General features: G+C 40.5%; 1 protein-coding gene across 1 annotated transcript in view; it reads left to right on the top strand.

Moving 5' to 3' along the window:
• LOC113132130 (calcium-activated potassium channel subunit alpha-1-like) overlaps positions 1–13,000 on the top strand; it is a 127,124-nt gene that overhangs the window by 23,539 nt on the left and 90,585 nt on the right. The window contains exon 2 of the mRNA XM_026310002.1: positions 6,878–7,045. Within this exon, the coding sequence (XP_026165787.1) occupies positions 6,878–7,045 (168 nt within the window). The remainder of the gene's footprint in view (positions 1–6,877; positions 7,046–13,000) is intronic.

Here is a 13,000-nt window from a genome sequence, read left to right as displayed (position 1 = left end):
TGCAGATTGGTTAAAAAAAAACAATATAAATTAAAGCTGTCAAGAATTAAATGACTAATAATTGCATGGGCACATGTGGAGGAGAGTGTGATTTGTGTTTGTGGTTTATAATGACTTCACATAAATGGTGTTTTTTTTCTTTGTACACAGTCATTTGTAAAGTTTGCACTTCTCTATCTGCATTGAAGTAATTATGTTGTCTCTTATTTGTTTTCATTGTCTGTGTGTCTGAGGTCATAAATCTTTCTAATGTCTGATTTCTGTGGTGATTACAGGGGCAATTTTGTGCACTACAGTCAAGTAGAAGCAAAGATCAGCAGTAGAGGCGACAACCATTTTGCCAGAGGTAGAGAGCCTGATTAACAGCCTTGTTTAGGGTGAATTATTAGACTTCAGGACAGGAGCGGATGTGATTGTTGGGGGTAAATTCCACCCTTCTCTCAGGGTTTTAAAGAGTAATGGGGAGTGCAAAGGAAATAATGATATTGATTTTTGAGGTCTGAAACTGCTGTGATGCCATTTATTGCTCAGCCACATAGTAAACTAAGCGAAACCAGCAGTATGTGTTATTTGGTTTGTTCTCTTGTTAAAGCTCCAAAAGATTTCAGCTGCCAAACAACTGCATTAAGATGGAATAGAGATACTGTACATCGTTCATTCACACGTTTTCTTTTCTCTTTAGCCAGACATTTTACTCCAGAAATGTTCTGATGAAAATGTCCTTTTATGTGTCCTTTTATTAAATAGACTACATTTTAGTATGCCCTCATTCCGGCTACTGGCTGTCTATTATCTGCTGACATTAAGATGATAAAACTCAAAGACGTTACGGATGACAAGTGCTGACCTTTCCGTCTCCCACAATTCACAGCATCACCTATTTTTATCCCAGACCACTGGGGCTTGAAATGTTGTATCAATGGGAGAGGTGCAGTACAGCATTATGAATCAACAGGAATGTACATTCAAGATTTTCAATTTGCCTCCAGTCATAGGGATGAAACACTAATGCAGATGTGTCTCATTTTGTTTGAGTGGAGGGTAGAGTAATGTACATCCTGGGCAACATGCCAGGCTTACATCATACTTTTTCATATCGCTGTCATATTGTTTCTCTCCATTATCTGAAGAGTCATCACAGTTGCAACAAAACACGTACTTGGAGTGCAGCCATTTTGAGAAATGGGCTTCTGTCCTGTCCTGTCCTGAGATGCAAAGAGATGTAGCCCATTTGGCTTGTCTTCCTGTTTGCGAACATTGTGGATGTCACCTCTGTAGTTCAGTGTCCACAAATCTTCTAATCCTACTCTGGCCTGCTGTGCTCAAAATAGGCCCAGCACAGAGGGGCAGCACAAGGCTAATGTGATTCTAGAGATGGCCAACCTTTTCAGTGACACTGATCGCTTTGGTATCCTTAGTGAGACCAATGAGCACAGTGTAATGTCGTATTTGTCAGTGTTTGGATAGTTTACACTTTTGGCCTGACTCATCCCAGTCTTGTTAGTTTCTTAATGTGGAAATTTGAGAATTTTTTAAAAATGATTGTAGACTTTATAAATTCCAACCCTCAGGACATAAAACCCACTTCGCTGCTGTTGTACATCTCAATGTTTAATCTAAAAAATGTATTTCCTCTTTATAAGGCAAATGTTTTCCCTTTGTCCCCAGTATTTTGCCAGTAATTGTATGAGTGTTATAGGTATGCTGTATTTTCATTTGAGACACAAACTGGGAGTTTCTGTAGCAGAAATGCATCATGCAAGTTGTATGTCACTTCCTATAACAGCATTTAGCCTATAAGATTTGACCGTTAGTTCCGAGGGGTTCCGTAGGCGTGACCACAGTAATATCAGTTTTCCTTCATATAGTGTTGTTAGTCAGCCTTACGCCTGTGTATGTTTGTATGTGCATTAATATGTGAAGAGGCTTCCTTTTCTCCCTCACTCTTCCCTGTTGCTGTGACCTAGTCTAGGTCTGTAACCCAGGGACACTGGGTAACTGTACCAGCATTAAAATAGCAAACAGGGGGAACAGAGCGTGTTATGAGATTCACTAGTTTCATGTCTCCCTGGGTAAAGCTATAAATAGCCTCTCACACCGGAATAGAGTTTTCCCCAGCGATGAGGACCAAAGCCAGAGGAACAGCTGTGCTAAAGCCAAGTCCTGTTAGATCAGCGGAGTCATATGGGCATGTTCCTGTCTCTCTTTTCTGTCTTTTCTATTCGGTCTCTCTCTCTCTTTCTGTCTCTGGACCCACACTCTCACTTCCTGTTTCTCTTGCTCCTAATCTGTCACAGTCTGTCTTTCATTCACTTGTTTATCTCCTTGTCTTGCAGTATCTTTGTCTCTCTGTCTGTCCCGTGTTTACTCGGTGTCCTGTGTCTCTTGCTGTCTTGTAATTTGTATCTCTGTGTCATTATCTCTGCCCCTTTGCTTTATTGTTCTGTCATTAACTGTCATCTAAGTCTTTGTTTGACTGGATGTCCTTCTTCATCTCCCTTGGCCTCTGTCTCTTTGTCCATGTCCTGTAGATTTCTTGGTGTCAGTCCCTCCCTTTGTCTTCCTTTCTGTGTCCTGTTTTATCTGTCTCTCGTTTCCTCATTATAATCAGGGCTCCCCTGTGTACTCTGTTAATTGCTACACTCCTGTCTTGTTATAAAAATGTTTCTTGAAGTAGGAAGATGAACTACATACATTTTAATAGAAACATGAGCAGGTGTTACATCACCATGTATTAATAGGGAGAGGCTTAAAGAGTATAATATTAATATATATTGACTCATTGTGCACACAGTTAAATTAAATGTGTGAACAATTAGACCGCATCTGCAGTCATGCTTAAAAGGGGTTGTCACAGGGAAAATCCCACTGGAGACACTGGTGGTGGTGAAAGAGTAAAGAGCAGTGGCTGAAGATCTAGACAGATGTGATGTGGTGCAGAACTTCCAATGGGTTCAGGTCATAACCACTGGTTCTAAAACTAAATGAAATAAAAAGAATGGGGAGGAGGAGAGTTGTATTAATGTCACTGTGAAACGACAACTGACAGCAGTAGAGATAGGAATCATTTTAAACTTTGATAGCAATGCAATGACTGGTTCGCAGAGGTGTGTTAAAATTAGATTAGGTTTGTTTTTATAATAATATTAATGAATGGGCCTTTTCTGACAAGAATAACAATGTTGATTTTTTTGCGTGCTTTCTTCATCATATTATTTAGACCCATTTTGAGTTTGGTCACGGTACATTTCCCATCCTGCTCCCTCTCTCCCCCTCTGTCGCTCTCTCTCTGTTTGACATCACAGGTGTGTATATATAGCCAGCAGATGGATTCTCCCATGGCAGGCTGCTTCAGTGTTTCTCTCTCCCTCGGCTTAAGCCTACCGCCGACCACTCAAATGAGCCAGAAGCAATTTCTTGTTTACATTGTCTCCTCTGATCTGCCCGACCATCCGTTTGTGACTGCATCCATTATTCATATGTTCCCCTCCACCACACACATGCTTGCTTGGGCACACAGTAAAACATTACTGTTAATGAATGTGCTCTTATAGTCTCAATGCTCATGTGTGTACTAATGAGAATTGCTATTCCCACATTAACTATGGGCATTTGTAGCCATATGGCATAAAATGAAGTTTTCCTTCATATCTTGAAATCCCAGTTGACAATTAAATAACTGTACATACAATGATGTGTTTTAGTTGTAATTTAGCAGCATTTACCACAAAGCTGATGTGACTGGGCTAAGGTCTGAAAGAATTTAAAGCATTCTTGGAAATGTGAAATGCGTAACATGCAGCATTTCTAGTGTGACATGTAGCGTTCCTACCCTGGTATATATATATATATTTGTGGAATGTGGGGCTGGTGGACATAAGAAGTAACTGCTGGGCACAGACTAGCACATACTACACCACCACAACATGCCTGCAGTGCCATTTGAGCAGGCACATAGCCAATTGGAGTGAAACCTAAGACAGCCCTATGAATGGTGAGACACATGTGTACACAAATTGTTGAGTATTTGGGGCGATGGGTGAGGCGCATGCTGGCTACATAGTCGACGATGATGAGTGGTGGAGTTTAAGAGAAGATAGAATCTTAGTTGTGCAGCCTGCACATTCATTAAGACATGCTTATTTTACTGTTTACAGTTTACTATATCCACCAACTTCCAGCATTAACTCATTTAATGTTTTGTGACATGAGCGTGAACTTGTTGAATATAGATGTTCTTTACCTACACATTTTGTGCATTACGTGAAAATCTTAGGAAGACACTTTAATTCTTTTTATTTAAAAGAAAATCAAATCAAAGATTTGTGAAATATTGGCAGAAGTTGGGATTAAGGCTGGATTACATTTTGTTATTGTAAAGTGTGTTTAAGGTAGAAAAATAATTGTTATGGTTTTGTTAAAATCTGTCTGCAAAATTATCATGACTTAAGCTTCAAGGCTTTTTGCGTTGACAGTAATTCAAATCTGTTAGATCAAACACAGCTCTCCGATTTGCATCAAGTTACATTGGCATCATGCTAGTCATTTTTTTGAGTCATGTTTTTTTCGTCCTTTTTCATTCCCATGCAAAAACTATAATTGAATTTAAAAATTTCACAAGCTCAATCTGCTTCTACTGGGACCTGGCATTTATAATGCTGGTGTGTAATGAAAATGGTTTTCATACAGAAGTAATCTTCTGCTAATCAATAATCAATCTGCTAATTCTGTGCTATTATTTTAAATGGAAATGATTTGAACTTCCACATGATGTGACTCTATGTGGATTATAAATTACAAAAGGATTCGCTCAGAGAAAAAAGAGAAACAATTTGTTTTTGATAGAAATTTCTTAGTTGAAACATTAGGATGGTATTGTGTCACATGCTGTATGAACCACACATTTAACTAAGTCGCTTAACAAGGATAAAAATATCCATCTATTATATATACATATATATATCTCTCTTATCCTGTAGAGGGTCATGGGGGGCTGGAGCCGATCCCAGCTAATATTGGGTGAGAGACAGAGTACACTTCGGCAGGTTGCCAGTCTATCATAGGGCTGACACATAGAGACAGACATACATTCACACTCATATTCACACCTACAGGCAATTTAGAGTAGACCAATTAGCCCAACCTCAGTGTCTTTGGCTTGTGGGAAGAAGGGGAGAGCATGCAGGCTCCACACAGAAAGGACACGGTTGGCTGTGAGATTGATCCCAGAATCCTCTTGCTGTAACAAAGTCGACTACACACCCTGCCACCTACAGAGAATAAATAGGTGAAAATGAAAAATAACATTCATAACATAATATGCTGTAAGTTAATTTTTTGCTTGAAATTTTTTTTGTATGACCATAAAACGTAAATTGCTACATATTCCTAAATCTATAGCCAGTCAGGTCTTACAGTGGTCACGTTTGAATTCAGCACCTCACAATCCATTAAAGCTAGCACATTTTAATGCAGAAGTGGAAAACGTTTTAAAAATGATAGACCAATTGGTAATTGGGCACTGTTATTGTGTGACTTTCATAGACACAACTAATAAAACTAAAACTCATATTTAAAAGTTTGTGAGTCTTCTAACACAAAATTATTTAATAAGTATATAAGCAGAAGTAACTGAATTATCCACTGCAGTATTGAGAGGCCCAATGGCAAGAGCAGATAATGATCTTATGACTAAGTCAGGCTTTTTAGGTCCAGTTCATTGGCATTGTTATGGGGTTGGAATCAAATTAGGAAAATGCCAGCTGTGTCCATGCCATATCATTATGAAATGTAATCCAATTTAATGAGGCGATCCTCTAGAAATGGACAGAGCACTCTCTTGGGCTCATCTGCAATATCACTGCTCTTTTACCCCTGCAGAGGTACTCGAGTTGCACTCAAGTTTGTTTTTGAGTGGCATGTGGTCTCACCAGTGGTTTCTGGATGTTTGTTTGCGTCCCATTTTTGGTTACAGTCCATGGAATGAAACATGTCTGGTATAAAAACGAAAAGAAACTCACTGTAAACAGAAATAGTTTTTATTTGTGCCATCGTTTTTAGATGTCGTGTAATCCATGCAAACTGTGGCATGTACAGTACTGGGAAACAATTTTCACTTTGTTGAAATGTCATGTAATATGCTTTGATGGCTACTTGTTGGATGTCACTATGAGGAGGAACATTTGAAAATGTGTTGCAAGTGCTGCAGTACCCTGCAGTAATACAAGCCTGTCTCTTTGGGCTGCCATCAAAAGGGTTGAGTCATTGCAGTTCCAGGGATTGTCCATGAACACTATTTGTTTGGCTTAATCTGATGGTTTTATGAGGCTAAGGGTGATGCGCACAAACCTTTTCTCTGCATCTGTGTGCATGTGCATTATGGATGTAATTGTAGAATTTTTTGTCTAGGTTGTATAACAGGGAAATCCACTTGTTCTGTTTTTCCACCACTAGGGCAGGGAAACTTAGGACCGGCTTGCATCTAATCAGGTGTGACTGGACGACTGAAGAGGAACAGCTGCATGCAGTGACTGTGCTGAGCAAAGCATCTCAATGAACAGCCATTTAACTCTGCTCACTCAGTTGGACAGGAAACAAAACAAAAACAACAGTCTTATACTCTGAGGAGAGGTTCAATTCAAGAACAATTTGGGCAAAATTGCACTTGGGACTTCACATATTTTTTGACATTATCTGTTTGTGCATTCAGATACATTCAATATAGAGCAGATGGGTAGCTACATGGCATGAGGACTGCAGTCACTGTCTTTTCTTACCCCTAAGAGGTTGTATCTTGTTTTAATGTTGGGCCATGTTCTTGTTTTTATTTTTTAATTGCTCTGTTATCTCACTCAGATTATAATTTTTTTTCTTCCAGGAGGCTCAGAAGGTGAACAACCCCGCCAACAATCAGGCAGCAGACAGGGCACCAAAGGGTCCTGATGAGAAAGAGGAGGCACCAGCCAGTGAGGTTGGATGGATGACTTCTGTCAAAGACTGGGCCGGTGTCATGATCTCTGCTCAGACGCTCACTGGCAGAGTTCTGGTAGGTTTTCGACACTAATTATTTGCCAGACCACAGTTAGATACAATAAGTGCAGCCGTTTGGCCTTTCTTCAGGCAAACAGAATGCAACTGCCTCTTATACCATCTTGGCTTTTAGAATAATCCACTGGGGAGCGTGCAGCAGACTGAAATAACTCTAACAGCAGCACATTTGTGGTTTTCTTATTTAGACGAGGTTGTGAGCATCTCTGCATCAGCTGCTTTTCAAAACTAAATTGCAGTAAAACAGACAGCTGAGGCATTTAGCACGTGTTGTCTTTAAGAACATGCAGCCAGTTTACAGTTTGTGAAGGTGTCAACTTTGTAGACAGGAAAATGAAAACATTGCTTTCTATCAGTTTATCCACCTGTTTATACAGGTCCCACTGGAAACACACTGTACACAATGTGATCCCCTCAGAAGCCATTGAATGTGCAGTCCTTACAGAACCTTAGTTGGCTATTTGGCTGTCCAGCCTTTTCTGTGCTGCTCTGGCCTATGAACAGCGCGGTGTAATTCACTCTGCTGTGCCTCTGCCAGCTGAACCGATGACTGTGTGTGTGTATTTGTGTGTGTGCACATGCATACACCTGCTTGTGTGTATGAGGAGGAGATTTATTTGTCAAGTGTGAGAGGTAGCATATGTGGTGTTTGTGCAGTAGGTAAAAGGCTGTCACTGTGGCTTTTCGCTTGGTATGAATTACAGCCCCTCTCCTTCACTGACCCTCCTTTCTTCAGCTCCCTTTCCGTTCTGCCCCCACAATCTTTCTTACGCTCGACATCTCTTTGCCAAATCCTGATCTATCTGCAATGGTCTAACTCTCAGATACTACATGGTGCTATCCTGTTATTTTGTCTGTTCCCATATTGCTTGATATTTCAAATTTATAATCAGCTAATTCCATTACAAAGGAAATAGTTTTAGCACTTCCATGAGGTGCTGTGTATATCACCTACTACAATGGCCCTAGAAAGTATTCAGATCCCTTCACCTCTTACTTCACTTTGTCATTATGGGTTATTGAGTGTAGCTTGATGAGCAAAATGCCATTTGTATCCATTTAAAATGAAATGTTCAGCACAGTAAAGTATGCAGAAAGTTGAAAGGGGTTTAGTGCTTCCTGAAGCCACTGTACACATCTGAAAATCAAATGCTCTGCCCTGTGCTGCCTCATGTAGCTGAACCACTCTAGCAAAATGCATTATTAAAATTAAAAACTGCCTTTCCATTTCTCCTGTGCTCCTCTTCTCAGCTGAGCAAGATGTCTGCCACCTAGTTTCACTGAGCGGCAGACAGCTATGAGCAGCATGTGGCCTGTAATTGCTAGCCTTGCTCTATTAGCTGCTTGGATTATGAAAAGACTTCATGGTGTCTGATTAGAACTGGGGCTCATTAAAATTAACCCTGTCATTTCCATGCTGGATAATATACAGTAGAGTGGAATAACCCTGGCAGCATTTTTTTTCACACGTGTGTTTTTATTCATGTGTTGATTATTGAGATAAGATATTACGCATCTCTGCATCAACTGCTTTTCAAACCTACTACAAACTGCTGAGACATTAAGGGTTTGTTTTGTGCAAGAACATGCAGAGAGTTTGCCTAAGGTATATGTCAATTTAAGGATTGTGGATTGAAGTGTGAAGTTTGTAGATCAGAAACTGAAACACTTTTTTTTTTTTAATCTGTTCTTAGTTCTGTCTAGTTGATCTTTTTTACATCTTCACATGCATCAGACATCCACTGTACATCTGTGGTCTGAATGAAGCAGTAGTGGGAGTAAGGAAAGAGCTGCATCCAAAACTAAAAGACTAATACTGTCATTGTTAATGTTGGCTGGAATACATGCAGTTTCTTCACGCATGGCCAGAATAGCTGGAAGTAGAGAAGGATTCAGGCTTTTCATGGTGAAGATGAAGAATCCTGAAGGGAGCTGTCAATTTACTAAATGAGCCTCTCTTTCATCACTTCCCCACTCGCACAACTCTGCTGGCATGGACACGGCTCCCACTTGCTTTCATCTTCTACTCTGACTGAGCACTCTCAAGCTGCCCTGTATATATGTGTGAGGGAGAGTAGCACAGAGACAGACACACCAACACCGACAGACGGGCAGATGGAGAGTGAAAAAGAGAGTGGTTGTAATAGTCAGTGAGAAATAAGGCACTGGTTGCTCTAGTCATTGAGATATCTTGGTGTATCACCTACTGTGATACGTGCTACTTCTGGTAGGGCTGATAATTCTGCCCAGCAGGCTGTGTTTGCTTACATGCTCAGTCAAATGAAATGCAGCAAAAAATGTACTGATGAGCAGTAGCTGTTAATGCAGGTGAAATGTGTATAGCATTTCTCCATATATACAGTTCATATATGATAGCTAGTGTACCTCTCTTAGTGTGCTTGTGTATAGATATGTATGTATGTGTGTGTGGGTGGGTGATTTTGTGGGACTTGTGCTCTCCTGTCAGTGCTTTACTGCAGATCCAAATTGCAATGAGTATCCATGTACACAGAACCTGGCTGGTTACCATAGCAACTGCCGTGTAGTGGCGCACAGTCATCTGACATTAGGGGGGTGTCTGCCTGGGCAGAGCACAGCAGAAATAACACACACACACAGTCTTACACACACACACACATAAGTGGGATTAAAACTTAATGCAGGCTCTATTCTATCCATGTGGCAGACCCACACCTAAAGCAGTTTGAGACAGATAGCCTCTGGTAGGCGGAAAGGCAGAGCCCTCCATCACCATTAATTTGCTTACCTTGATGACTTTACTGATAGTGAAAGATCAAGTATACCCCCAGGCTTATTGAATTACCAGAGAAATCCACCCATAGCAGCAGGTTTGCCCATGAGTCCCACGTATTGTTTATTTGTTCTGGGGTGAGTCACCGGTGCAACAAGGCAGAGGTTTAGTTACTGGTGCCTAATGTTACTTTGTCAAACTCCTTTGCTCTGATGAAAAAGGAATTAAATGAACATGTATCCGCCCACAGTGTATAACCATTAGGACCTGGACATGTGCTGCATGAGAAACAGATCATTCTGATCATTAGTGACTTGGTTTCGAAGGAGATTGTTTGCTGAGCCATCGACTGCGAGAGCAGAAAGCTATTATGGCTCATGGCAGCGTTCAGACAGTGTAATAACCGTAAATGAAGAGCAGCAGGTGCACATGGGCATGTGGGTAAATGTGTCTGTGTGAAGATTTATCTGTACATCTTTGTACCTTATGTGATTTCACAAGACAAAGGTGCGGATAATAGAGTCTTTCCTCATACTGGTTGTATATCATGGCCCCCTGTCTTTGTGTGATCATTGCCTCAGTAATCTACACATGTGACCTCCTTCCACCCACCATCACACAGAGTTATATGTTCAATTTCGATTAGCCTCTGTGTCTCCATATGTCCTTTAATAATATACCAGGGGACATGACTGATGCTAGCAACATCCAGAGCCACTCAATGTGGGTCCTAAGGTTTTTGTATTACCCACCACCTCTACAATATCACCTTATCAAATATTTATCACCTCATTCGCACATGGCCTGCCTCCAGTGTAGTCTTCAGTTCACACTAAGCTTGGGGTCGAAGGGAAAGACATGAGGTTATGAACTTAATCATTATCTAAGAGTGTCCTCTCCTGGTAATGCAGCCATCAAAATTACTGGAGAAGAAAAACACAAATTTTCTTAAAGCAACAAGCTCTAAATATTTTAAAAGGGTTTTGCAAATTGATTGATAGGTGAAAGTCAGTGAGTGTGGAGCGGTTAAGTGCCAGCAGCCTAAGGAGGAAGTATCTCTCTGAGAGCAGTGTGACAGCTGTCCACACGAAGGCATTGGTACATAGGTGAAAAGCAGAGCACCTTTAGTTTGGCAGTCGATGGCTCATCAGTCTCTTGACAACCGTATCACCCCAGTTGCTCTGTAGAAAGCCATCATTAAGCATTCAAGGGCACAGTGTCCGAGGAAATGACTGGCTGGACAGCTGGAAATATGAGTCTGATGAGTTTTTGGCCTGCATCACATCTAATGGATTCCTACATTAATGCTATAGTAACAACATATGGAATCCCATAATGTCTGACAAAAACTGCAAGGATTATAACCTCTGAATGTACCCTATCACTGTATCTTTCTGCGCAGTGGATTTACACGGCATGGTTGGTCCAGAAATAGGTCAGAGCTGCCATCTTTCTTAATGGGATCTTGGGTGGCAACCAGGGACCATCTGTTCTCATGGCCCACTCCCTAAACCCTGTGGTCATCCCTCTGCCTACCCATCCACCCACACATTGTATGGCACTCTGCATATTGACCCCTATCATCTTCAAATACAACAGCTGTCTCTGACTGTAGCAGAGTGACAACACATGCATTCTAACTACAATTGTAATGAATCCAGCACATCCCCAAGCTCTGTTTTTTTTTTTTTTGTTATTGCATTAGAGCATCTGACAGAAGGCACACCTTTCAATGTCATGCTTTCTCCCTCTGTATACCTTTTCTCTCTTTGTATTGTATTTTGTGTGTGCATGCATTGGCAGTAAACAAGGTGTACAAAATTTGAGAGGACACTGTGGGTATGTTCCATTATGCTCCCATGTGTCACAAAACATCCTGTTGTGAAGAAAATAAGTGCGAAAGTGTTCTCTCGCACTCCCCATGATTGGCTTCCTTCCTGCATGGAGAACAGCTGTCATCTACAAGGTTTTACTTTTCAGGCTAATATTGTTTGCGTTAGAGCAGTGTGTGTGTGTACCTCTATCTATAATATTCTTATACTGATGGTCCTGTGGGCTGTTTATGTTTGCATAGCATCTGTTGCAGGTGCCAGAGTGTGTTTGCATACGCGAGTTTACTCATGAATGTGTGTGTGTCTGATACATATTTGCCTGTGTAGTTACAGTATGTTTCTCTGAGCTCTGTTTGTGTGTGTGTGTGTGTGTGTGTGCACACGTAGATGTGTAAATGCATGTGTGTCAATTTGGGCTGGCTAATTATGCTTTCCCGTTGAGTGTGTGGAACTAATTTATTTCTGTCAGTAAACTCCTCAGCACGAATACAGCTGTCAATGTGGCACCATCTCCTGAATCGTGCTTCTCTCTGACAATAGCCTCACCCCTTTGCATAAAACCAACACCATATGTCTCTTCATATGCATTACCAAGTATAATGTATATTGTCCATTATATAGCAAGTCTGCAATCAGGATGTTTTTACAACATGATTTATTTATCCAGGGGGAGCAGTATGTGTTAATGCTAGAAAAGCTTACTGAGAAATTTTTATAACAAACACATCCATCCCCACAAATGTAGGCAGATATGCAAGTACACCCTGGACTATAGCTATTGTGATAGTTATCACAATATTAATTATGACATTTTATTGTATTATTGTACACTATAATGTGGGAAAGTATGCAACATTAACAGAAATTAGCACAATAAATAAAATATGTTTAAATTGGCATGTTATGATTCTGCTCAATTAAATTGTTCTGAATTATTGGCCAGCTTTCAGTCAATCAGTTCCTGTAGTGTCTATTAAAAATGTTCAAGAAAGCATCTGTCATGCTGTAAGAGATGAACTATCAGTAGCTCTCTAGGAATCATTACACATGCTTCACAACCCAATTTCCTTGTAAATTATTAGTGGACACAGACAAATCCATCAAATTTTCACCTCTGTTCAGCATTTTCTGATGTGGCATTTGCTCTGGCAGTGTGTTCCTTCATAATAAAACTCAATTTCTCAGCTTGTTCGCTTCTTTTCCTCAAACACGTCGCCCTCTGAAACCTCCAGGCTGTCTCCTTGTCACCTTCCCATTACTCCCAGTTGTTCAGTTTAGCTAGTTGTGCAGCTTATTCATTTGTTGTTTGCTGTAATTTATCAGTTCAGTCAATGGCAATCTAATTGACATTAAGTTAAATCCTCTGAAT

Source organism: Mastacembelus armatus, chromosome 15, assembly GCF_900324485.2.
Source record: "Mastacembelus armatus chromosome 15, fMasArm1.2, whole genome shotgun sequence".
NCBI lineage: Eukaryota > Metazoa > Chordata > Actinopteri > Synbranchiformes > Mastacembelidae > Mastacembelus > Mastacembelus armatus.
The sequence above is the reverse complement of the archived record's forward strand: the minus strand, read 5'-3'. Positions and strand labels throughout refer to the sequence as shown.